The 24,036-nt window shown below is 40.0% G+C and overlaps 1 protein-coding gene across 2 annotated transcripts in view; it reads right to left on the reverse strand.

The window, feature by feature from the left end:
• Positions 1-6,973: 6,973 nt before the first annotated feature.
• nedd4a (NEDD4 E3 ubiquitin protein ligase a) overlaps positions 6,974-24,036 on the reverse strand; it is a 39,593-nt gene continuing 22,530 nt past the window's right edge. For both annotated transcript variants that reach the window (XM_085453163.1, XM_085453158.1), the window contains 23 exons: positions 23,816-23,877; positions 23,536-23,638; positions 21,800-21,963; positions 21,587-21,701; positions 19,576-19,737; positions 19,329-19,412; positions 18,069-18,188; positions 17,644-17,895; positions 17,363-17,440; positions 15,293-15,347; positions 15,139-15,197; positions 15,000-15,065; positions 14,399-14,628; positions 13,019-13,140; positions 11,233-11,303; positions 11,037-11,132; positions 10,864-10,937; positions 10,715-10,775; positions 10,560-10,619; positions 10,357-10,464; positions 10,144-10,240; positions 9,923-9,995; positions 6,974-8,397 (listed from right to left, as the gene is read on the reverse strand). In XM_085453163.1, the coding sequence (XP_085309289.1) occupies positions 8,295-8,397; positions 9,923-9,995; positions 10,144-10,240; positions 10,357-10,464; positions 10,560-10,619; positions 10,715-10,775; positions 10,864-10,937; positions 11,037-11,132; positions 11,233-11,303; positions 13,019-13,140; positions 14,399-14,628; positions 15,000-15,065; positions 15,139-15,197; positions 15,293-15,347; positions 17,363-17,440; positions 17,644-17,895; positions 18,069-18,188; positions 19,329-19,412; positions 19,576-19,737; positions 21,587-21,701; positions 21,800-21,963; positions 23,536-23,638; positions 23,816-23,877 (2,415 nt within the window). In that variant the 3' untranslated portion in view covers positions 6,974-8,294. The remainder of the gene's footprint in view (positions 8,398-9,922; positions 9,996-10,143; positions 10,241-10,356; positions 10,465-10,559; positions 10,620-10,714; positions 10,776-10,863; positions 10,938-11,036; positions 11,133-11,232; positions 11,304-13,018; positions 13,141-14,398; positions 14,629-14,999; positions 15,066-15,138; positions 15,198-15,292; positions 15,348-17,362; positions 17,441-17,643; positions 17,896-18,068; positions 18,189-19,328; positions 19,413-19,575; positions 19,738-21,586; positions 21,702-21,799; positions 21,964-23,535; positions 23,639-23,815; positions 23,878-24,036) is intronic.

Here is a 24,036-nt window from a genome sequence, read left to right on the forward strand (position 1 = left end):
CAAAAGGAATCATGGTCAAAACATGAGCGCTGCCAGCTAAAAACAATGGAAGGGATCCAACACAGAGTGTGGCAAAAGATGTGGTTCCCAGTCGGCTGTGTCTCAGGCAAGCCCAAATTAAGTTGGACTTTTGTAATAGGAAAACATACAGGCAGATCATGAAAGTTGCCATGAAAATGGACAGAAAAGAATATAAAAAAGGTTTTAAAAATAACACAAAAACACTAACATAGGGTTCAGAGTCACCTGACTCTGTATTTCTAATATTAAAAGTAGAGAGGCTGTCTGTCTCCCAAATCCAAACTGGGAGCTGGTTTCACAGGAGAGGGACTGAACGCTGAAGCCACTGTCTCCCGTTCTACTTTTAGAAAATCTGGAAGCCCCAGTAAAGCCCGCAAACTGAGACCAATGTGCTCTACTGGGATAATATAATTCTGTGAGGTCAAAGTTCAGTTCTTGAAGGAAAAACAAAAAACATGCTTTTGCATGTGGCAGATTTTCAAAAACAAAGCATGATGACAGGTAAAGTTTTCTGCGGTAATGTCCTTATCGTGATGTGTAAATATCTGTATTCAAACAGAGAAATCTGTTAGAAACAGAGAAATGTTTTAGTGCAGTGATGATGGCATATAGAAACTTAGCTGACTTTGTGTCTGAAGCTAGGATTATCTGTTTAACGCTTCTATGGCACCGTAATGTAAATGATAAGGTACAACTACTTTAAAAAAATAAATAAAAAAGCATTAAATAACTCTTTATTATCTGACTAGCCTTCTCCGTACACACAACATCAACCATTTGCAGCATTATAGTTTAGAGAGAGATCAGCTGGTGACCATAAATAGTGTTTAATGTGTTTTATAGACTATTTAGTAAAACACAGTAACATGATAACTGAGAAGCCTTCATCTGCTGTGGAAAGCTGTTAGTGGAGGTGCAGAAGCTCCAGGACGAATGAGTACACATAACTAAAATACTGATGTCTTATTTGATAAGTTTTCAAAGTCAGTGATTAATCTTCAAGCTGAATTTGCACATATTGTTGCTCTGCTCTAATAAAAGCTGAATTGTCTTCTTTGGCCCATTAATACTGCACGATTTGTATCAATAACGTCATGGTCAGATGATTCACAGTCATTTTCTGTGTAGTATCAGCCCAGCACCCATGATACTGCCCAGCAGAGCAACACCAACATCACTCGCTCCACCCTTATCAACAAACTCCAGTCATATTGATGGGAACAGATCCCTCAGTATCAGAGGCCAGACTTTTCAGACTGAAAAAATAATGTTAATGGAAATGAGTTTGTCCTTTAAACCTGAGCTCTGCAACTATGACAAAGCACCGATAGGAGCAGGACAGCTGCTGTGTCAATGTCCATATTGATCCGATGTCCATCACTTATTGTGGGGAGAGATCAAACCCCCCACCTCCACATGCTCCTTCCCTTCCTCCCTTTGTGAATCTCTATAAAGCAGCAGGGCCACAGGCCAGCTGTGATCTGAAAACTGAAAAGGAAGAAGGGGAAAAATGAAAACAGAACTCCTCTGTAACTGGTTGGGTTTATCAGTACATCAGGATTTTTTATTGAGAAGGAGACACTGACTACAGTAAGAGACCAAGAAAGAACCAATCTGTGGGTCTCTGCCTTCAGTCTTGTATTTAATAACTTAAAGCATGCTCTCTTGGGTTGAGATCAGGTGACTAATTTGGCCTTTGAAGAATATCCCATATCTTTGCCTCCTTTCTTTGTTCATTTCCTTCTAGGCAAGAGAGTATGGCCCTGCACACCTCACAAGTCCTGGTACTTCTGTCACCAGTCACATAATGTATAAACCCCAGTGACCCATTCAACTGTCAGCCATGCCATAACATGAACATGAGCTGTTCCTTTGCTTCTCCATACTTTTTTCTTCCCTTTATTCTGGTGTAATGTTTAACCTTTAATCATTTATCCTGCTTTCATTTGTCCAAAGAATTTGGAAAAAAAGGGGGAAAGAACCTTGTTTCTAGCAAAGTCTAACCTGGCCTTCTTGTCCTTGGGTTCATCCAGGGGTTTGCACCTTGCTGTAAACCCTCTGAATTCACATTCATACATTTTTATTGTTGATTTAAGTCTTTTTATACATCAAACTCCTTGTTTTGTTCTTCACTCCTTTAGATGTTGTGAATTTAGCATCTTGTCAGCATCTGTTTACACCTCATATTTAAAACTACAATAAAAAATCTGCTTATTGTTCTTTGAAATATCGAGGAAACACTGTCTTCCCTGAAGAGTTAATGCAATACTTAAGTTCATCCCCTTTAAATAAAGCTGAAAGTTTGCAGTTCAATCACATATTGATTGGTGGATTGATTTGAAATCCACTGTGGTGCACAGAGGCAAAATTACAAAAAAAACCCCAACCCTACTATCATATTTCTGAACAAGATTTGATCCATATTGATCCATATCAGTTGTTCAGTGATATCCACCCAAAACTGCTCAACAAGAGGACCACAGCATTCTCCACAACCACAGCAACACAATTTTAACGATGCATGATCACGTTTCTTCAGTGTACAGGGTTTGGCATAGCTCCTGTGTAATATTTATAATTGCAGTATTGTGTGTGTGACACAATTAGATGTTTTTGTTCCATATATTTTCATAGAAAGGTTATTACCCAACCATAAAATTGATTATCAGCTCTTCTATTAAAGACGGTCAAAAAAACCCCAAACAAACATCTGTGTGTTACTCTAAGTTTACATACACATACATGACTGGTGAGGTTTCCCCTTGCTGTACTTGTACCATAATCCAATAACTGGCCACATTCTCAGTTTAAGTGGTGGGCACGTCTCTTACATAACATGGGAAAGTGAGGGTCTGACCTCATTCATGGTCAGTGAGGATCAATAAAGAATTTAGTTTCAGCACCTGCCAATATGCTGCAGTTTGGTGGGTGGAGTGATGTTTAAGCTCTGCGGCCAGATCAATGAAGTAAAAGTCATTACTGGGTTATGAATGTTGGTAAGGGTGTGGGTGAAGGGGAGCCAGCTTTCCCCAAAATCTACCATCATTGGCTGAGGGCTTTATCTGCTACCACCCATGCCCATCCCCACTGACCCCTGAAGTGTCCAAAAGGCCGGCCTGAATCGTGTGTAACCTTTCCACTGACCTCCGTGGAGGGTGAGGCCTTTCTTTTTTTTACTGCCCTGATGGGGGGTTGTGGAGAAATTAGGACTTTGGCTCTTCAGCTGAATCACACAAAAGGCTCCAGCAAGAGAGATGTAGATGAGTCCTCTCCACACGCTACTCTTCTTCACCAGAAACAGTTCACATGAAATGAGCCCTCCCCCCATCACAGCTGGAAATGAAGAAGCAGAACTCAAAGAGAGAGATTAAAAAAAAACAACAGCCGGTGTGAGCTGAAACAACACCAATTTATTCATAAATGTAGTTTTTCATATTTTGTAACATAACCTCAGATCAGCCAGAAGAAAACGGATGAATTAAACACTTCATATGCACTTAAAAGCTCACTGAGCTCTCTATGCTTAAAGCAGATTTAAGATGTTAAAAGTATCTCTTACAAAAGTCTGGGTTAAAATGAGTCCAGACTTGCAGGTATACCACTGACTAACTACAATTTGTGTTCACTTCAAAGTATGGATGTTACTGCTCTCTTGTTTCCTATTATAGGACACACATTTAAACAGTACCATGTGATTTTGCCGACATGCTTTGGTTGTATCCACACGTGCAGACATCTGCCTGCTTTTTTCAACTGTCAGTGTTTTTCTGCACTTGTCCCTTACAATTAATCTGTTAAATAAAATAATATTAATAAAAACATAGCAATTTGGTGATGCCCCAGCTGCTATGTTCAGGAAATCTGATTGTGTTTCATCTCCCCCAGCTGGAACAAGTCAGTACTACAACCACAGGCATGTAAGAACATGCTGGATCACGGGGTTAAATCAGATTTAGACAAGCGATTTTTATTTCCACACAATAGTCAAGTTACTTTTATTTACAGAGCACATTTAACCCAGCATGCTCTCCAGTTAAGAACCCAAGTACTAAACAGTAAAACTCACACAAACAAGTGACATGATAAAAATTTTAAAAAAGCAAAGCAAAAATTACTCTATTAGTGAAAAACACAATAAATGCCAAAGCTGCTGAAGTTTAATCTGAGGATCAGAATGTGGAAGAAAGGTAATTTAAGTGACTTTAAATGTAGCACGGTTGTCAGGGGAAGACGTGCAGTATAGGGCCCTGGGTGGTTTCAAGCCCAGGCTGTTACATTTCAGACATGTTACATATGGCCTCAGTTATCATCATAGTTTGATTTTTTTCTTCAGTTTGCCAACCAATCTGCACTGTAAATATGACACACTAATCCCCTGCTGTGAAGAAAAGGCAATAAAGAGGCTGGACTGTCATTCTGTTGTAAGGCCTGTAGTTAACATTAATCAGCAACTTCCAATTTAGACATATTTACACTGCTACAAAGAACCACTTGTATGTAACCTCTTCATCTCTGAAATAAATCAATCATGTTATTGATAACAGTGAATGTGAGACAGGAATTTTCCATGACTTATTGAAAGCATTTAATCACTATGTGTTTATACACCACTCTGCATTTAATCATTAGTTACTATTAAGCTCTGGCTCTCTCCCACAGCATGTCTTTGTCCTGTCTTCCTCCCCTCACCCCCCAACCAGTTGGGGCAGATAGCTTCCCCTGTCTGAGCCTGGTTCTTCTGGAGGTTTCTTCCTGTTAAAAGGGATTTTTTCCTTCCCACTGTCGCCAAAGTACTTACTCAAAGGGGGGTCATATGACTTTTGGGGGTCTTCTCTGTTTTCTTTGTATTATTATTATAGGGTCTTTACCTTACAATATAAAGCACCTGTTGTTGTGATATGGCGCTATATAAATTAAATTGAACTGAATTTATACTCTAGACTTCTTTTAGGCAGCCTAGAACATGGTGTCAGGGGATAGCACTTAGTGGCTGTCAAATGTGGGGCCCCACAGGGATCAATGTTAGGACCACTTACCTTACTCAACTTCACTTCTCTAGCATTTTCTTCCATGTGAAGTATCACTTATTTTGTACCAATCACTATTTGAGCCTCACTTAAATGATTATAATGCTTTACAAAAGGGAATTCCTTTTGTATGAGCCATGCCAAGGTCAAAGTTAGATGCTCCCTCTGATCCTCTTTTTCATGGTTACAAACTTTTGAAGCTAACTGAACTAAGCTGACTTATTTCAAAATGCTTGTGTTATGCATAATGTAGCATTAGACTTAACAAAAGACTTTGTGAGCCTATTCTAAATATATCAATCCTCTAACAGATATAACATGAGGGGAAAAAACAACTTTCAAAGGGTAATAAACTTGGATACTTAAGTTTGCATTTAGTGTGACCTGGCCACTTTTGTGGATCTGTAGAGGTGGAGGTCCACAAATTTGGTACTCTTTAAAAAAAAAAAAAATAGTTGCTACTAAAACTTGTCTGATTTTGAATCTCAAGAATCTTTCAAAACTTACTGGCTCCCTATCAGAAGGACAGCAAAATAAGGTAATAATAAAAAGGAAGAAGAAGGAGAGACTGGATAAGTGTTTTTACATGTCTTTATTTTTCCAATACATTTATATTCTGTGTTATAGGCCATCACATTGGGATTTAACAGCTACAGTTTGTTCTGCCCTTTAAAATGTTTTACATACACCATCGATGATTTAATGCACTTACAGGTGTTATAATAACAAAGTTTGATATATCCGAAATGAAGTACGTATTAATTAGTCTTCAGTAGGCAACAGGATGTCTATTCATTTCATAGACCAGCGAATTCAATGACACATGACAAATAAAAGGCATTGGTATTTAAATACCATTGAAAGGAGAGAATGTGCTTTTCTCTGCAAAAAAAATGCTCTCAGCAATGCTCACATGTAAACATCTGAAGAGATGTGCGCTTAAAGCATCGGATCATGATTTTAAAGAGAGATTTATGCAGGCGACAGATTGGCAAAGATTTCAGAAGTAAGACTCATCAATATTAACAAAGTGCTTCACTTTATAAAAGAATAGGTATATAAAACTGTCGTCAGAGACAAAAACCAGCCCACAACTTTCTTTCCTTTCATCACCGACCTGTAAACACGGCAGTTATGTAAACACGTGTCTTACCGTTCAGAAAAAGTTCAAAGTACGGCTTAAGCACAGTTACTTTCTCACAAAGTAACTGCATACAAAAGGTACTACAAGTAATTAATTTTGAAAAGAACAATCTGTACACATTTTAACAACCAACAATATATATATATGTTTTTGTAAATTGCACTCTTAAAAATAGAGCACTTTGCTGCAATTAGACACCCTTGATGAGTAGAAGACAATAAAATGTCATTCACTGACAAAAATCAAAGCATAAAATCTAACACGCCGTATTAAAACTGTATAAGTCAGTCTGTCTGCTAACGTTTATGCAAAGCTAAGGAGCTCTAACGTTAATGTACATTTATTTATTCTTCTGCTTTATAAACAGTCAGTGTTGAACTTGAGCTCGAGGAGCTATCGAACGAACAAGAACAGATACTGACTGTAGAGATGCATCGAGACCTGTTCGACAACACCGAGCAACTCCCAAGTGGCAGTTTAAACAAATGCAGTCACATTTGCATAGTACATCAGCACAGTCCAACACTGCAGACAGTCACTTCTCCAAATCTGCACACAGACAAGAGCGTATTTAGTCTGTTACTGGTCCGGGTTTTTACACATCACGACCACAATGATTCACCAAACTGACTGACGGCAGTTGCTCACATTCCTACGTAACCTGCACATTTTCTGCTAGAAATGCTTCTGAGGTCTATACATATATATATTTGGGACACTGCATCAGTGCTTCAAAAAAAACTGGAATGGAAAAAAAGTAAAAAAATAAATAAAAAGAAACTAAATGAAAAAAAAAGTTTAATCTTTTTTGTTGTTTAAGGACATTTTAAACTGTTGAACAGAAACACCCAATTAGTGTTTAACAGCAATGGAGACAAATTAAGTGGCGAGCATGGCTTTTTTTTTTTTTAAGCATTAAATTCTTGCCTTTGCTAGAGCGCAATAGTTTTTACACCGAGCATGAAGGACCTGCATGTAATAAAGTGACAACATAAGACCCAAAATGAGCTGAACACGACTGTATAAACAAGCACGCACAAAAGCCGTGAGCTCCGGTTTACTACAAAGAAAGAATGAGTTTTGTGTGCACCTCAGGCGTAATTCAGACTATTCATTCACATGTTTTTATAGAGAAAATGGGGCCTGATGAAGTGGAAATGACTTACTAACATTAAACACCTACTACTATTATTAATAACTAAGGCAGTGTGTAATGTACAAACAGATGAGCTTTCTTGTTTCTAGAACTCGGCCAGGATTTTTTTTCCTCTGAACTTTCACCTTTCTTCTGATGCAGATTTTCTTGCAGCTTTTGATTCCACAAATGGGTCCATCACATAATCCTGCTCTTCCCCTGCCATCTCTGATCAGTTCCTCAGTTTCACATTTGGTACAACTACCCTTTTTTAAATGGCCAAATTAAATAACCTGAGGTGCAAACAGTGGTTTCATTAACAAACCCCCCCCCAAAAAACCCCAAAACAAAAAAAAAGAGTGGTTACATCCATTCATGTCTAAAGATGCAGTGGAAAGACTTGTTTATGTATTTACAGTTTCAAACACTGATGTTATTAAGAGAGGACAATCTGACTGAAAGGATGTGTGTACACATCTGTCTTTATGCATGTGGCTGGGCAAAAAGTGAGTAAAACTAAATCAAACGTCCATTTTTAAAATGTAGGTTTTTATCATAAACTGTACAGCTGTTATTCACATTCAGATACTCTTATCGCTTCACAGAATCAAGTTATTTAAATATATGAGCATTTTCGCAGAACAAATAAGAGTGAATACACCTTTGAGCGACTTGCATCAGAGAATTAAATACTAGGATAACCTGATTTGTAAACTTTACAACACGCAGGGTGACGTAAAAACACCTCCATCACTCCAGATTTCATGTCTTTTCTTCAGCTGGGCCCCGACAGAGGACTCATGTGAGTCTTGTTGCTCTCCATCTTCACAGCCGGCAGGTTAAAACCTGAGTCTGATACACAGCTTTTTTGTTGTTGTTATTTTTGTATTTTTTCCCAGGGGCATCACGCAGCTTTGCTTTACTCCAATGACAGCAATGTCAGTTCAGCTCATTTCCCACGTATGCACTAATCCACCCCGTCGAAGCCTTGTGCATTCTCTATAGCGATGTTAAGCTTCTCCCTCAGTTCCTCAAAGGACTCGTACGGAGGAAGGTCCAGCCGATTAAAGCTTTAAGAAGCAAAAGAACAGACAAGAGTTAAAATTTAAGCAGTGGCAAAAAGGGAACACGCAGGAGCGTAAACACTGTGATGTGCCAGTGAAACTAAGAATGACAGTAATGCGCCACTAGTGGGCTTCCACAAGTCTGCACTATGAGATACAGTAGGCAGTTTGAAAGCAGCACAAAACATGGATGAAGTTTCTGGTCTGGGAAGTGAAGCCAGTGCTTAAATCTGCATTCTTTCTAAGACTCGTCTGACTGCATGAAGATTTCTGGTTGTGCAGAAGTTTATGAAAAAACTGCCTTCAGCTCTCCTGCTCTGCGACTTCTAGCACTTTCCTGATGACTTTGCAGCCTTAATCAATAGTTTCTGGTCATGCTGAATAGAACATGAAGTTATAAAATGTGGTCATTATTAGAGTAGTAAAGGACAGTTATCCAGGGTACACCGCTCTTCAGAAACCCAGGTACAATCTCACTGCTCACACATCTCTGCAGACAGTCATCTACATGTTGTAGCTCTGTAGTGTCACCAGGAGGCGTTGTTCCAAATGTGTGGACAAACAGGTCTATGGGCTACACCTTAGAGTGTCATGTCTGACTTCAACACAAGCTTGCTTATAACAGCACCTCACTAAACAGCCACATTACAGTGGGTACATAGATGATTGATACCAGTCTCTTTTCAACAAGCTGCTCAATTTCAACACAAAACATGGGCAAAGCAAAGTGATGCTAATGCTTTAAACTGGCACTCTTTCTAAAGGCCAGTAGGGCGATGAGACTCTGGTTGCAAAGAGAAGCCAGAAAATAAATCTATGAGAAAGGATTTACTTATTATTATTATTTATAAATAAGTAAATGGATAAAATGCCATTTTCTATAAATGTTCTGTAAGGCACAGTGTTTATTGAAAACACATCAGATCTCAGTGGGGGGGGGGGGGGAAACCCCCCAAATAATGTTGATATCTATACTTATATGGACTAGGTAATGTGTTAGGAACACCAACTATTAGAATATGTGCTGTTACAACTCCGGGCCTTCGTGCAGGATTTGTGTTGAATGAGTTTCCTGGGGAGAGGCTCATGGGAAAATCTGAGTAAATCCAGTCTTTTTGGGTTTGTGGATCCCTGCTGTTTGTGTGATTTTCCATGTATCTTTCCAATTTTACAGGGGAGATTGATGGGCCGGTGATTGGTGAAGGGGTTTTTCTGGAGTATGATTAATTGTTTTAGGGATTCCCACCTATCACGTAATTCTTGTAAGGTAACAGTAAAAAATATAACAAAGCTGAAATGGCTAAACTCAACTGTGCTAATACTACAAGCTTCACTGCAAGATCCAACGCAAGAAGAGCAGAGGAAGAAACAAATGTGCTTTTATCCTTTTTAAAAGTTGGCAAAAACCTTCAATAAAATCTGAAATGATCCTTTGTTAAAAACAACTGTGTCCAATATAAAAGGGAGAAAAAAACAGAAGAAGAAGAAGGAAATAAAAAAAAAAAAGAGCAAAGCACAGTGAAATGCTTACCATGTGTGGGCCCTGGGAAGTTTTTCACGTGTTCCCCAAAGCTCGATGGTGAAGAGCTGCGGTCCATTAGAGCCTGGTAAATAAAACCATTAAAAATCAGATGACAACAACAAACATGAGTTCAAGTGGAATTAATTTGCAAGAAACAAAGAAATCAACCCAAGGGCAAATAGTTTAAAAAAACCCCCGTTCATTTAGAGAGGGAATAATTCTAATCTCACCATAGAGTTCAGCAAAGCCATTCATCGGGACCCTGGATGTTCCCGTCACAAACTGTAAGAGCCGGATTCGCTTTTCTGCATCCATCAGCAGCACCGCCTGTAATAAAACAAAACAAAAAGCATGAAAAAAATACATATCAATGAAGCTTTTCTGCACAGACGTCCCTGCCCCAGCTGCAGATTATTAGCCACAGGTATGGAAACTTGTCTCACCTTCCAAAACCACAGGATAACCATGTGGTTGGAGCAGTAGCCGTTCTTATACTTTGTGTTCGCTCTCCAGTCGTTCACGTCCACATCTCCAAGACCACACATGAGCAGCTGTGGAGGAAAACAAAGCAGATACACTGAACATTTTCCATCCCTGAGAAACAGTTTTGGGGTTTTTTTGCTAGTTGGATCAGCTAAAAACTCACCTCGAGCTCATTCTCATCAAAGATCTTGATCAGATCTTGCGGTACCAACTCAAAGAAGCCCTAAAACACAAAGTATACCAGACTTTTATTCCTTTGTGTGTCTTTAATACCCGTACCGTGTTTAGCAAGTTTAAAAAAACAAAACCACTGTTTACCTCCTTGAAGGCAGTCATCTGCTTCTGTATTCTGTTCACAAACCTCCACTGAATCACCAGGCTGTTAATCACAAAACGGCATGTCAGCATCAAACTGCATTTACACACACACTGAGAAAAACAAAACAAAGTAAAAGCATTTTTCTTACTGGATGTATTCATCCTTGTTTTCATTGGTGACGACAATCTCTGAGCCATCGGGTTTCAGGTCATGCTGGTGAGTCTGAACAGGTGGTGGTGTAAGAAATGAAGCATCAGTCAGAGAGACACAAAGCCGCGTCACAAATTAAATTAAAATTAAAAACAAGGACGTTCAGCAGACCTGTCCAAACAGCTCTTCATCTATAGTGAACCTCATGTCCAAGTCTGTTGGGTCGTGCTCCAAAATCCACTTCAGGGAGTTGAAATATTCACCGTCCTGAAAAGAAAAGAAAAGAAGACATTTAATTGAAAATGATCTACATGACATCCAAGATCCCGAATCACACCAATGCAATAATTACTACAGTCATACTCACAACAGACTCCATGTCCTGGAGGGTGATTGGCTTCCCCAGCATCATCTTGTAGAAGGGCCGAATGAAGAAAGCTGTGAAGTAAACAAATACGCAAACACTTACAAAGATATTTACTGGTGACGTTTTTAAAAAGGTGCAACAAGAGCAGCTCCCATCAAGCCAAACATGCCTCCCTCTTCCATTTACATTTCCAAACACACGTGCTAACTATAGTCAGCTGATTGTAAGTGTGTTTTCCTGCTCCTCTTCCTCTTGTTACTTTTACTCTCTCTATTACGCATAGTGTTAGTGAGAGTTAATGTGGGTGAAACAGAGCACAGGAGAGCAGTGAGGACAGACTCTACCACCGAGCTGAAAGTCAAGTATGTATATGTTACAAAGAGCTTTTTTCTTTTATTCTTTGCTTTTTGGCAAAGCTGACCACTCTGGAGTGCACTGTGTCATCTGTTTCGAGTGTCCCCTCTGTTGGCTTTCTCAAATTATAAAAAACTTGTGGCACCAGTGTGACCTCTCAACCTGAAGATGAACCTACGGTAAAAAATCCTGGTGAAAATCCTAGGTGATTTTCAGAAAAGTTGAGACGTGACCCTGAAGATCTGAGAAACCTCGACATCGTGGTCACCGAGATTTGAACTCGTCTGAGATTTTAGTAGATGTCCCTATCTGACGAATTTGAAAATCCCATCTCAAGTTATCTTGAGAACAAGGCGACATGGGATTTTCAAGGCGACATGGGATTTTCAAGGCCACGGGTGTCCACGCCAACCACCTGTCTAGTATTGATTTCAGGAAGTCATCCCCTCATCCTGCGCTTACAGTGGTAAATGGTGCAGCCATTGAAATGGTGGATAATTACAAGTACTTGGGGGTTGTTCTTGATAAGACCCTGTCCTTTGAGTCACATCTTGCTGCTACAGTGAAAAAGGCCCAACAAAGAATGTATTTTTTAAGGAGGTTGAGAGGTTTTAAGGTTTCATCTGAAATGATGACTCTCTTTTATAAAAGTTTTATTGAATCTGTTTTAACTTTCTGTATCATTGCTTGGTACGGTAGTATGTCCATGGATAATAAGACCAGACTTAACAATCTGGTTAAAGTGGCGGGCAAGATTTCAGGGAGGTCTCAGGTCCAGCTTGTGGACTTTTATAACAGGCAGGTGCTGAGGAAGGCAACTTCTGTCCTGTTGTGTTCAGATCATCCTCTCTTTAACGATTTTCAACTGCTTCCATCAGGTCGTCGTTATAAAATGACTGCAGTGAAGACAAAGTGACACAAATTGTCGTTTGTACCTAGTGCTATTATCTTAATTAACAACACTAAATTGTAAGTGTTGTTGCCATTGCACATTGCACTTTTTTCGATGGAATATCTAGGTTGTTTTATCAGGCTTATATTATATTATAGTATTTTTTTAATGAGTGTACGTGATGTGTTGGTTGTATGTTTGTTGTTCGTTTTGACATACTGCGAATCAATTTCCCGTCAGGGACAATAAAGTTGACCATTGACCATTGTATGGTGACGACAATACCCCATCAGCCTTTTACAGCTAGAGGTAAAAACAACTTGAGAAAGCCAGCAGCCTCAAATGGAGGGACTCCTACCCAGAACCATGCACAAACACCCAGAAAAGTTACCAAAATGCAAACAATAAAGCGCAGACAACAACACACAAAGAAAGACAGTGAGGTAATTTTTTCACTTTCTTCAGATAAAAATACTTCCTGCTGCTACATGAAGAACTCTTAAAATATCTGACCATTTTCAGCAGCCATGTGACACTCACCATCGAGGAGTTTGCCGTGAAACACAGCCATGCCTGCCACGCGACCGATGAACTTGAAGTAGGTCAGGTGGTCCTCGTTGCATAAACCTGAGTTGGGGTTAATCTGAAGTGTGTAGTTGTCCCTAAAACATAAGGCAGATCAGGAAAGTGTCTTTAGTAAATGCAGTAGTACTTGCATAGCATTTTCTACTCAATTTGAACACTCAGAGCTTTCTGTCTACAAGTGTCATTCATTCATACAATAGCATTTTTTAACCTGATGTTCACACTCTCACAACTTTAGGTTCAGTATCTTGCCAAAGGTCGTGGAAAATGGCATTGAACCACCAATCTTCCCACAGGTCAACAAGCCGCAGCACCAAATGTTAGTAGGAACAATTACTACTTTTGTGGATCCTAGCCCAGATAGCCGGACTGAACATTCTCACATGGTTTGTAGTGACACATTTTGGTTCACCTGGATTTTTCTGCGTGAAAAGAAGCCAAATCACAGGGAAAAGCTTGTGCAAAATCATCAGCTGATTAAAGCCAGGATAAATGATCTACAGCTGTGAAAATGCCCTTAGAGAGCTGGTCCAGGCCTTTGCTGTAACATATACCACAGTTATTTGATGTGCTTCGTATCACCAGGGTTGGAGATTTTGATTGAAACTTTTTTCAGCCCACATTTTCACAGCCAAAGAGAGTTTCGATTGCCTTTTGTGTGTAAATGTCTGCAGCACCTCTTCCTCATTCCTCTGTGTGTGTGTGTCAGCTCTATTTTTTTTTCTCCCTGTGTTTCTCTGTTGTTCCCTGGTGTGAACGTGCTCTATGTCATTTTGTGTATCTGGGAGTGGCTGAAGACTCCCATGCCTGTGGCTGCTTTTTGCATAAACCCCCAGGTTTACGCATTGCTCAAAATTCGTAGTACATCTCCCCACCGCTTTAAAATTAGCCTCTTCCTCTCCTTTTCCCTTGAATGCATCAGCCCCCCCTTTTTACACTTATCCCACTAGCTTCCTGTCAGCCTCTTATCTGTCATACTCCCCCTGACTCACTCATGCTGCTACAGGACTCAACCAGTTCCTATTTACAGTGAAAATGAAGGTTAATAAAGCATAATGACCTGTAAATATGCCCCCTTAAACAAAAATACATCATCCCAAACATCGTTACCTCACAGAGACACATTGAAATTAGCAGTGATTTAATATATCGATCTCGGGAACTGTACAGAAGTCCTGGATTTGAAGTAAATACAAGCACTGACATCTTTTTGTCCACATTTTAGCTGTCAGTGTAGAGGATGCACATCACTCGTGCAACATATAATTGCTTAAAAATTTCCAAAAGTGGGAAAACTACAAGTAACAACAACTGAATACAAAAATAAAGACTCACGTGGCGGAATACTCGAATAGCCCATAGTACGGGTTGAACATCTCTTTGGACATGAGGAAGAACCACTCCCTGGCCACGCCACCGTAGTCCAGTCCTTTTTCTCCATCAAACTCCACCCACAGTCGTGCCTTCAACAGGTCTGGCCTCTTGACCGAGAGGATGCGTCGGTATGAGTCCTCCAGCACTGCATTTCGTTTCAGCTTCATCTCAAAGCGGTTTGGGATGTCCGCCTACATTTAAAAAAAAACAAAACAAAAGCACAGTGGTGAGTTTTCGGTTACCTTTAAGAAGTTATGTTGAAAATCAGTGTGGCGGAGGTGGTATCCCTGGGTCAGCTGCAGGGGAAAAGTGGTCAAGGGGGCAATGCCAAGGAGGCTGGAGAGATAGGTGGTGGGGATCTGTCTAATGAGGCTTCTGCCTTTTATAAACAGTAAAGCTGGAGAGCAGAGGGAAGTGTGTGTGCTGACAACCAACTGGAAAGTAGAGGAGCTGGGTGCCGAAACATACATGTGTGTCACTTCAATAAACACTTCTAAGTATAAAATATCACAGTGTGTCAGGTCGATCTCTACAATCAGTAAGAGCTTTTGAGGATGCTCACCGGTTTCTTCAGCTTCTTCTTGAAGTAGTCATACTTCTGTTTGTAGTCTCTAGAGTAAGGCACTGCCTGTAATCACCAAAGGATGGAGGTCAGCAACAGCAACAGCAACAGCAACAACAACTTTCAAAGTCATACTCACTGGTCCAGTTATAGCAGCGTTCTGCAATCTGGGATCTTCCCATTGTGTGTTCTTTGTGTCTATGAAATAAAATATATCAAAAAGCATATATTAACAAGAAAACAGATTAATGTACTAATCAAAGATGTTTTCGACTTAAACACATCATACGCACTGTGATCTATGTAGAAGACCCTGCCATCACTGTGGACCCTCTCCTCCCAGCCAGGCTAGAAATGAAGAAAATATCAAATCTATATTAATCAGGCAGATTAAATATCACATCAGCAAACCAATCAGGGCACCACATACAGTGTTCAGCCACAACAGTAAAACCACCATTAGTCTCAAAAAGGAAATGCAGTGATGGATAGTTTGAAGCACATAAACAGATTAACGGGACAATTATCTCTAAATTATATCAAGGAAACGGAAACGCAATGATACCAATTACATTCAAACAAAACAGGGAAACGAAATAAACATAGAAACAGCTGATGAGACATCAACTAGCTCAAGGAAATGACTAAACATCTGATTTTTGTTATACCTTATGTTAAAAGCAAGCAATCCTGGAGACAGTGTGGTCATAACAACTCCCACATATTTTGGAAATTAAGTAAAATTCAAGTATTTCAGGAGAATATAGGCGTAGCTCTAAGATGCCAGGTTATGAAATTTCAGTAGATGTCATGGTACTGTACCTTGGAGCAATTAAAGAGGGTGTTGTTGTTGTTAAAAAGTCATTTTTGCAAAAATATTTCTTACCTAAAACTATAACAAAGACCTGGGATAAACTTGACCCACCAGGTCTTAAACAATGGGTGAAGTAACATCTTTATAAAGAAGAGGACGATTTTCTCGCTAAAGGCCTAAAGGAGATGCCTTTTTACAAAAGTGGAAGAAAAGAATCACCTTTATGTCAACTGAGATGGTTAAGGACAGTTGGGACAATATATTCTGAGAATGTAGCGATGCAGTGTCCCACCTGTGCTTTTTGCTAAAACTTGAAGAGAAAAAAAACCTTAAACACTGGCAGGTGGACAGGTGGAGTAAATAACACTGATAATCTTGTTAAATTTGGGAAATGCCAAGGAGTGGCAGCAAGCAAACGGGCAGCCAATGAGCTGGACACAAAATGTTTTCATAGACGGGTAACTGACGGATGCTGACAACAGTGGTCTAAGAGGATAAATGGTGAAGGGTCAAGTGTGCACAAAGTTAACTGCTGTGCATAAGGGGAGGAAGGTGGATCCATGCGATCTGATCCTACAGAAGAGCGAATGTAGTAGAAATTGATGAAAACCTCAATTTGGGCTGCGAGAGAAAGAAAGTGCGTCACAGCTTACTGTGTTGTCCACTGATATAAAAAGCCTACAGTGGGATGAAGATGAGCCACGGAACAATGAAAGAAGATGGGCCGTTTGATGAATCACTTATTTTCTCTTGCACCTTTGTATTAACTGGGAGAGGTATGTGAAGCACGCAGCTGATGGATGCAGATTGGCGCTCTGGGTAGTTAAAAAGAAATCTGCTCTTTCATCGTTTCAGAAAACAAAACATTTATTTTAAAAATGAAATGAGAGTCTGATTTTATGCACTGCATGGCTAATGTAACACATTTTGTCACATGCTTTAAGTGATTAACACATGTACATTTCTATGGAAGTATTGTGAAATGGTCATGTGTTTAAATTCTTTTACCTTAGATATTATAATGTCTTTAGGGATTATTTTTCTCATTTAATTTTTTAAATTAAATTTTACTTGTATTAAACATCCCATTCTGAATGTATAATTTTTTCCACAACATACTTTTTCCTATAAATAGCCATATGTTGAGAAAAAATTCAATAAGAATTTCTTTAGACCACACAGCCCACTGTGTATGTGGCCTGCAGTGGCCTGTTTAAGCAGGAAAACTGCAACTGTCACATGACAATTTCAAAATATGACCTCTTCATTCAATATTTCCAGAACAAAGTGTTGACTTGACCTCAAATCTGATAAGGAAACTATGGGATATGCTGAGAGACTCAGCAACCTTGAAAAACACTGGACTTTAAAAGTTTCCTTTGCCAATGTCTCAGTCCCCTATTTTGAAGATTTAAAGATGCGTTGGTGGCGCAAGTGGACTGGACTTCACTACGCATGGTGGTCTTAATGTTTTGGCTAGCAGGCTTTTTCCCCTGATAGGTAATCCTCAAAAGTTGATGCCTGTGTTGCATCTTGTTACTGAACTTACCGGCAGAGGGCCAAGATCGGAAGGATCAAGCGAGGATCTCCTCCTCATTTGTACAGGAATCCTTATCCTGGGGTCTTCCTGTTCAGAGAAAAACAAGCAGGGTGTGTTTCAGTCAGAGAGGAAATCCTCACACAAGAGATGGTGGTGAGTTACAGCTTGGAAATTCACTTTCTTTGTGGCACAGATTAGAAAAAAAGTCAACTAAATAACTGAAACCCAGTCTAGTTTTTCTGAATTGGACACACAGGTGCATTCAAAGCCTTTGGCTGCTATCTTCTCACCCAGGTAGTTGTCTTGGTATTGTGGTCGATGAAAAACGGCCTTCCATTGGGTGCACTGCGAACTTCCCAACCGAGCGGCAGGAAGCCAGATTCTCGCGTGGCCTCGGGGCTTGGAGTGTGCTGAGGAGACTCCTCTGTTGCTGCTGATGGTTGGGATGGTGTAGGGCTTTGTGATAAGCCTGCACTACTCTGTGCCGCTGCTGCTGCTGCTGCTGACGGTGCTGATGGTGCTGGTGCTGCCTCTGAAGTTCTCTGTACAAATAAAAAGACTCCAGTGAGATTCTAAATCGAGAACAGACACACTGAAGGGGAAAATTGACAGAACAGTGCTATTTTAGAGCTTTAATCTAATAAAAAAAAAACCCCGGGGTTTAACAAAGGTTTCTATGCAGAATGTGAATAAAAAGATATGAATGCTGAAGTACCTGCACGAGAGGTCGTGTCCATGTAGTGGTTCGGTTGTTGTGGTTGATAAAGTAGCGTCTTCCTTTACTATCTCGCTTTTCCTCCCAGCCTGGAGGTAACCCAGTTGAGGTTGGAAGCAGCTGTCAAATTAAAAATAAGTAAATACATTCTCAAGACGATAATTCAAGGACAATAATTTGGCATATGATATAATTTCCACCATAATCATACAGACAGTCATTATAAGGCACTCTATGCAAATGGATTATTATTAATGTATCCTGTCCAGTTTGTTGGCCAGGTTCCGTTGTGGTCTGACTACTTCGTGTGGAGCCATATTACTCCAAGCTCAGAGGCTGAAGAGCCTATGGCCACCAACTGCAGTCCAAGATGCCACATTGATGAGGCCCATCACAGGATGAGAGACTCACTGGCTGAATAACAGGACTGTTGTGACAGCTACCTCACACAGAGGTCAGGGACTAGTAGTGCTGGGTCAGAAACCCTCTTGTGATTGATTTGGTTGCTAGCAGATTACTGGAGTAGTCCAAAATTTGTATGGAAGATGCCAAACATATGCAAACACTCACCAACTGCTCACTAGTAATGAAACTAGAAAGTCTGACACAAACAGGAAAAAGATAACTCAATAAACATATTTACTAAATCAATCATGACTGGCAGGGATTGCTGACTGCTCTCTAGGCCTGTGTGACTCAGGCTTGTGACACTAAGGGAAGATAAGATGGGCTGATTACAAAGGACTGAACTTTCAAAATAAAATATAGAAACTCGAATTCTAAACTTTCTAATGCACATGAACAAATCAAAAGCATGACTGGTAATAATTTCTATAAAAGACAGCACAGTGGACTAAAAACAACAACACCTGGACCAACAGCAACAGACACAAATCAGCAATCAGAGCTTTCAGCAAAAGAGTGAAAACAAGATGCAGCGATTCATGAGAAGGCATTTCAGATTTGATCTGGAGTGACAAGTTTTTTGTATGCACAAAAATAGTATAAGTGGTCAAATGACTAACCTGTGGGAATAATCGTGATACAGATTATTAATTGTGAATCTAGCAAACAGACAAACTCTAGCAAACGCAATATTCCACATAGAAATCTATAACGCAGTTAGCAATGCTGTATTCCTTAAATGTCCCTCCACAGGAACTGTGACAGTCTAAGATGATTGAAAAGTGAACTCATAAAGACTGAAGCATTCAGATGTAAGAACATTTTGGGGACTTCAACAGAGAGCGAAACACTCACCACAGGATTAGCAGGATGTTCCTCTCCTGTTGAGGTCTGGGCACTTCCTCTGCGACTGGAATGCCTTGAATTACTGGTGTGATCCTGCAGGAGAGCGGAAGGATGACTCTGATGACCACTTGGCCATTAATGTGCATAAATTTTCCACCACTCTCCCACTCTCAGCTCACATTTATATGATTACGAGCCTACTCCCCCCCTCTGCTTTCAGTAAGTCAAACCTCAAGCGACACAGAACATAACTCACGATCTGGGAGGGGCGCTGCTCGCCAGCTGCGGCAGCGATGTTAACGCTCCTCATTTCATCGCACAGTGAGTGGAACTCCACTGGGGTGCGGGGTGAAGGTGATCTGAGCTGGTTGCTACTGTGGTACTGGGTGGAATCATCCTCTGTAATGATCTCCCAGCTCTACATGATGACAGAGAGGAGACTCCAATGAAGCAACAGCAGTGCAGGGCTGTCAGAGGTAGTATGACAAAGATCTGAACTTCTTTGTTTAAATATACAGCGGATTGAGAAGACGAGCCCGACGCATGACGTCTGCTTTGCTTAGGCTGTGTTAAAACTGATAAACCTTAAAGCAGGTTTTAAAAACATCCCTGTGCAGTTAACCTTTTTTTTTTTACAAGCCTGTAAGCCTGCACATGGTAGAATTAACTTAATATATACATAAAAATCAAATGAATTGGGCTCTATAATCTTTTTTAAGAGCTACTTAATCAGTACTTCCTGTCTTTGTCCTTTTCTCCACCGACTCCCTTTGCTCCACCCCCATCAGTTTCACCTGTGTTCAATCACACCTGTGTATTTACAGTCTTCTCTTGTTTTTCCTGGTACCCACATCCTGCATCCTTCTCAGGTGCCTCATGGTTCTTTCCAGATGCCCTGTGTTTTATTCTTGTTGAACTTTCTACTGATATTGTTTTGGATTAGCCCTGCTCATGTGAGCAATGCCCTTTGTTGCCATTTTCCTCCATAGGTCAAAGTTGAGCTTAATTGTACCATTGCATGTCTTTGCAACACTGCAACAGTTTGTATCACTATTAAAAAGGATTAATTAAGATCATGTCCTGCACTGATTTTGAAAATGCACAGTGTCCATCTGAGTTCAATCTGAGCATCAGAATGGGGAGGAAAGGTGAATTCACTGACTATGAATGCAGCATGCTTGTTGGGGCTAGACGGGCTGGTCTTAATATTTGAGAAACTGCTGATGTACTAGGATTTTAAGAGAAGACCATCTCTGAATGCAAAACAACTGCTCCAAACCTCAAAGCAGATGGGCGACAGCAGCCGTAAACCCCACCGGATGCCATTCCTGTCAACTAAGAACAGGAAACTGAGGCTACAGTTCACACAGGCTCACCAGATTGGACAATAGAAAATTGGGAAAATGTTGCCTGCTCCAGAGACTCTTGATTTCTGCTGCGACATTCACATCACAGGGTCACAATTTGGCATCAACATGAAAGCATGAATCCATTCTGCCTCATATAATACTGGAGGTGGTGTGGGTGATGCTTTCTTACAAACCTTTGGGCCCCTTGGGAACTAAATGAGCACCATTTAAACCCCACAGTTTCCCTAACTATTGCTGCTCACCATGTCCATTCCTTTATGACCACGGTGTATCCATCCTCCAAAAACTCAAATCATCTCAGTAAGGGTTTCTTGAACCTGACAGAAAGTTCACTGTCATATCATGGCCTTCAGCACATCGCATCTCAATCCAATTGAGCATCTTTGGGATGTGGTGGAACGAGAGATTCACATCATAGATGCACAGCAACTGTGTGATGCTATCATGTCGACATGGACTAAAATCTCAGAGGAATCCTTCCAGCACCTTGTTAAATCTTTACAATAAAGAAATTAAGGCAGCTCTGAAGGCAAAAGGAGCCTAAGATTACATTTATGTACTAAATATATTTCCAAGCAGAACATCACTGAGAAGGCAGCATCAGCAATATTTCTGATTATTCCTAACAGACTGCTATAGACTATATCCTGAGGCAAGCAGCAGACTCCTTTGCTACTGTGTTAACCAGCTAGATGCTAACCACGTTTATGTTGGATGTTTGGTGCTAAGCAAGTACTGCAGAGTTGGGTGGGTTTCGAAGTTTTTGCAGCAAAAACAGCATTATGAAAGGGTTGGACTCAAGTGTTAAACCATGAAACTTGTTCTCTAATTTTATCAACATTATCAGAAATCCTGGGACATAACAAGGAAACAGGGAACAAAAAATGAAAGAGTTACCTCTGGAGACTCTTGCGTGCTATCCTCATGTTCTGAGATCTGTCTGCGTGTTATGAAAACATGCGCCGCATCCGTATTACTGTTCTGTCTTCGTTGAACTTCCAAATTGCCGTCTCTGTTCAGGGGGAGACAGACACTTAGATTCTCACTAATGAAATGCATCAAAAGGGTTTTTTAAATTAATTTTTTTATAGGATATGGGAGCCTTCTTACTGCGTGGTGGGCCGTTGCCATTGTGTGGTTCTGGTTTCATGATTAACATAGTAGATCCTTCCCAGATTATCTTGCCTCTCCTCCCAGCCAGGAGGAAGAGGAGGCAGGATCTGGTTTTGTCTGGGACCTGACATATCATGTGTCTCCAGAAGTTCCCAACCAGGCTGTTAAACAAGGAGGACATCATTTTGAAATGCTAAAGAACTAAACTAAGCTGTACATATGGAAAACTGGAGATAAAAAAAAAAGTCTCGCCTTCCTGGAAAATAAAATTAAACGGCCATTTTCACAGAGCTTTTTCACATTTACAAACACAGCTACTGATATTAATATGTACAAGTTACTATATACAAAGTTCAGTGCAAATAACTTTGTGTGTACTAAACTTTATCTGGTACCTTACTATTACTGTTCTTGGTAACTGTGAGTGGCATGCAAATAGCTGCAGCTATGCATAATGGTTGCTTTGGCCTTGAAGGCCTACTTTACCCTTTTCTTTGAATAGTTTTTTGTATTCGGGATTCTTATTTCCTACATTTCTCAGATGACTGTCTCAGTTTCACACACGTTCACGCTTTGTCATTTCCTTTCTATAAATTCCACTCCCAATTTTTGTGGTGCAAACAGTGAATTTATATGCAAACAAAGTAAGGGAGTGTGTACATCCATTCATGGCTAAAGATGAGGGTGGAAATCACGTTGGTGCACACACACAATACAGTTCACAATGACTGAGATTTAGAGAAAGTATCATGGATGTGCAGTATCGTGTGTGTATATGTAAGAGATTTATACACCTGACACTCTGACTTGTGCTTTGATCTGTCAGTAAGGAGATGAACCACAAGCTATTTTGTACCTAACGCTGAAAACCAGGTGACAAGGCCAAGGTTATAGCTGGGATCTCAATGTGACCCAGCTTGTCAAAACGAGCCATAACAGTTTAATAACTTCGCAGTGTTAAGATTTAAGTTAATCTAAATCTAAATGTTAATTTACAATACTGTTCAAAAGTCTTAAATCACCCCTCATTTCTTCATCTTTTGCTCAGAAAAATGGGAAACTGGTGCACTGATTTATTGAAATGTACAAATATAAAAGAAACAGAGTTTGTACAATTTTAATGAGCCTGAAAGTCAATAATTGTATAACCCTGCCCCTTTATTCTTCAACACAGCCTGAACTCTCTTAGCCAAGAGTTAGGATAATTTCTGTAAGTAGCCTTCAGAAGTAGTCATTCAAAGCTCTTCTTTGGATGTTGCCTGTCTTTTGTTCTGTTGTCTGTCAGCATGATCCCACACTGCCTCTATAGTGTTGAGGGTCTGAGCCCTGGGGAGGCAAATTCATGACTGAAAGTGTCATTGTGTGTCTTCTTGTGTAGGTATGCTTTTTTTTTTTTTTGCATTGACAGTGTGTTTGGGATTGTCATCATGCTGAAACATACTGACGGGCTGCAGTGCCACCCCTCAGCCTCCTAGCAGATACACCTATAGCATAAATTTGAAATTATGCAGCTTAGTCATATCATATGTACATTAATAGTAATAAAAACACAGATTCTGGTTCACTCCTTACAATTAAAGATGCAAATTAATGCAAACATTTTCGTGTGATGCTCTAAAAGCGAGTGCAAGGACTTAAATTCAGCACCAACTACTAACTGACCTGACACTCATGTTGAACAAATGGAAGCACTGCTAACACAAAAGCATTCGTAACACTAAGCGTAAACTTACATCGTTGTCCTCAGTCTGATCTGCAGTTTCCTCCTCTGAACCTGGGTTTTTTGGCAGGTAGGTCATTTTTAGACGCAGATGACCTTTAACTCTGGACTTGTGACTGTGTGGGAATGGCAAAAACGTAAATAAATAATTGTTTTGTTTTCTTTGTTTTTAGTGGAAGAAATAAATATCCAAAATGCTAAAAAAAAATAATAAATGAGTGAGCCAATATATGGGAAATGGAATGTAAAACAGAGAAAGACAAAAGATTAAATAACCATGAAATCATGCCAACCTTCGTGGGTGAAGCAGAAAATCCTTGAATGTGTATGGCCTTTCATTGTTAGGATTTTCTGTCTGAGAAAACAAAATAAGAAAAGGAAATCTTTCATTTCTTCACATTGCATGAATAAATCTGCTGTTCAGCTCAGGATCATAACACTTTTAAGATACCAATGGGTGAAATGACAGTGACCGTGCACAGTGAGGGCTAATTTGTGGGTGCTGTATTTATAA

The sequence above is a fragment of the Copadichromis virginalis genome, linkage group LG1, assembly GCF_057382275.1.
Source record: "Copadichromis virginalis isolate Kocher_CV1m ecotype Utaka linkage group LG1, C_Virginalis_male_GT1.1, whole genome shotgun sequence".
Lineage (NCBI taxonomy): Eukaryota > Metazoa > Chordata > Actinopteri > Cichliformes > Cichlidae > Copadichromis > Copadichromis virginalis.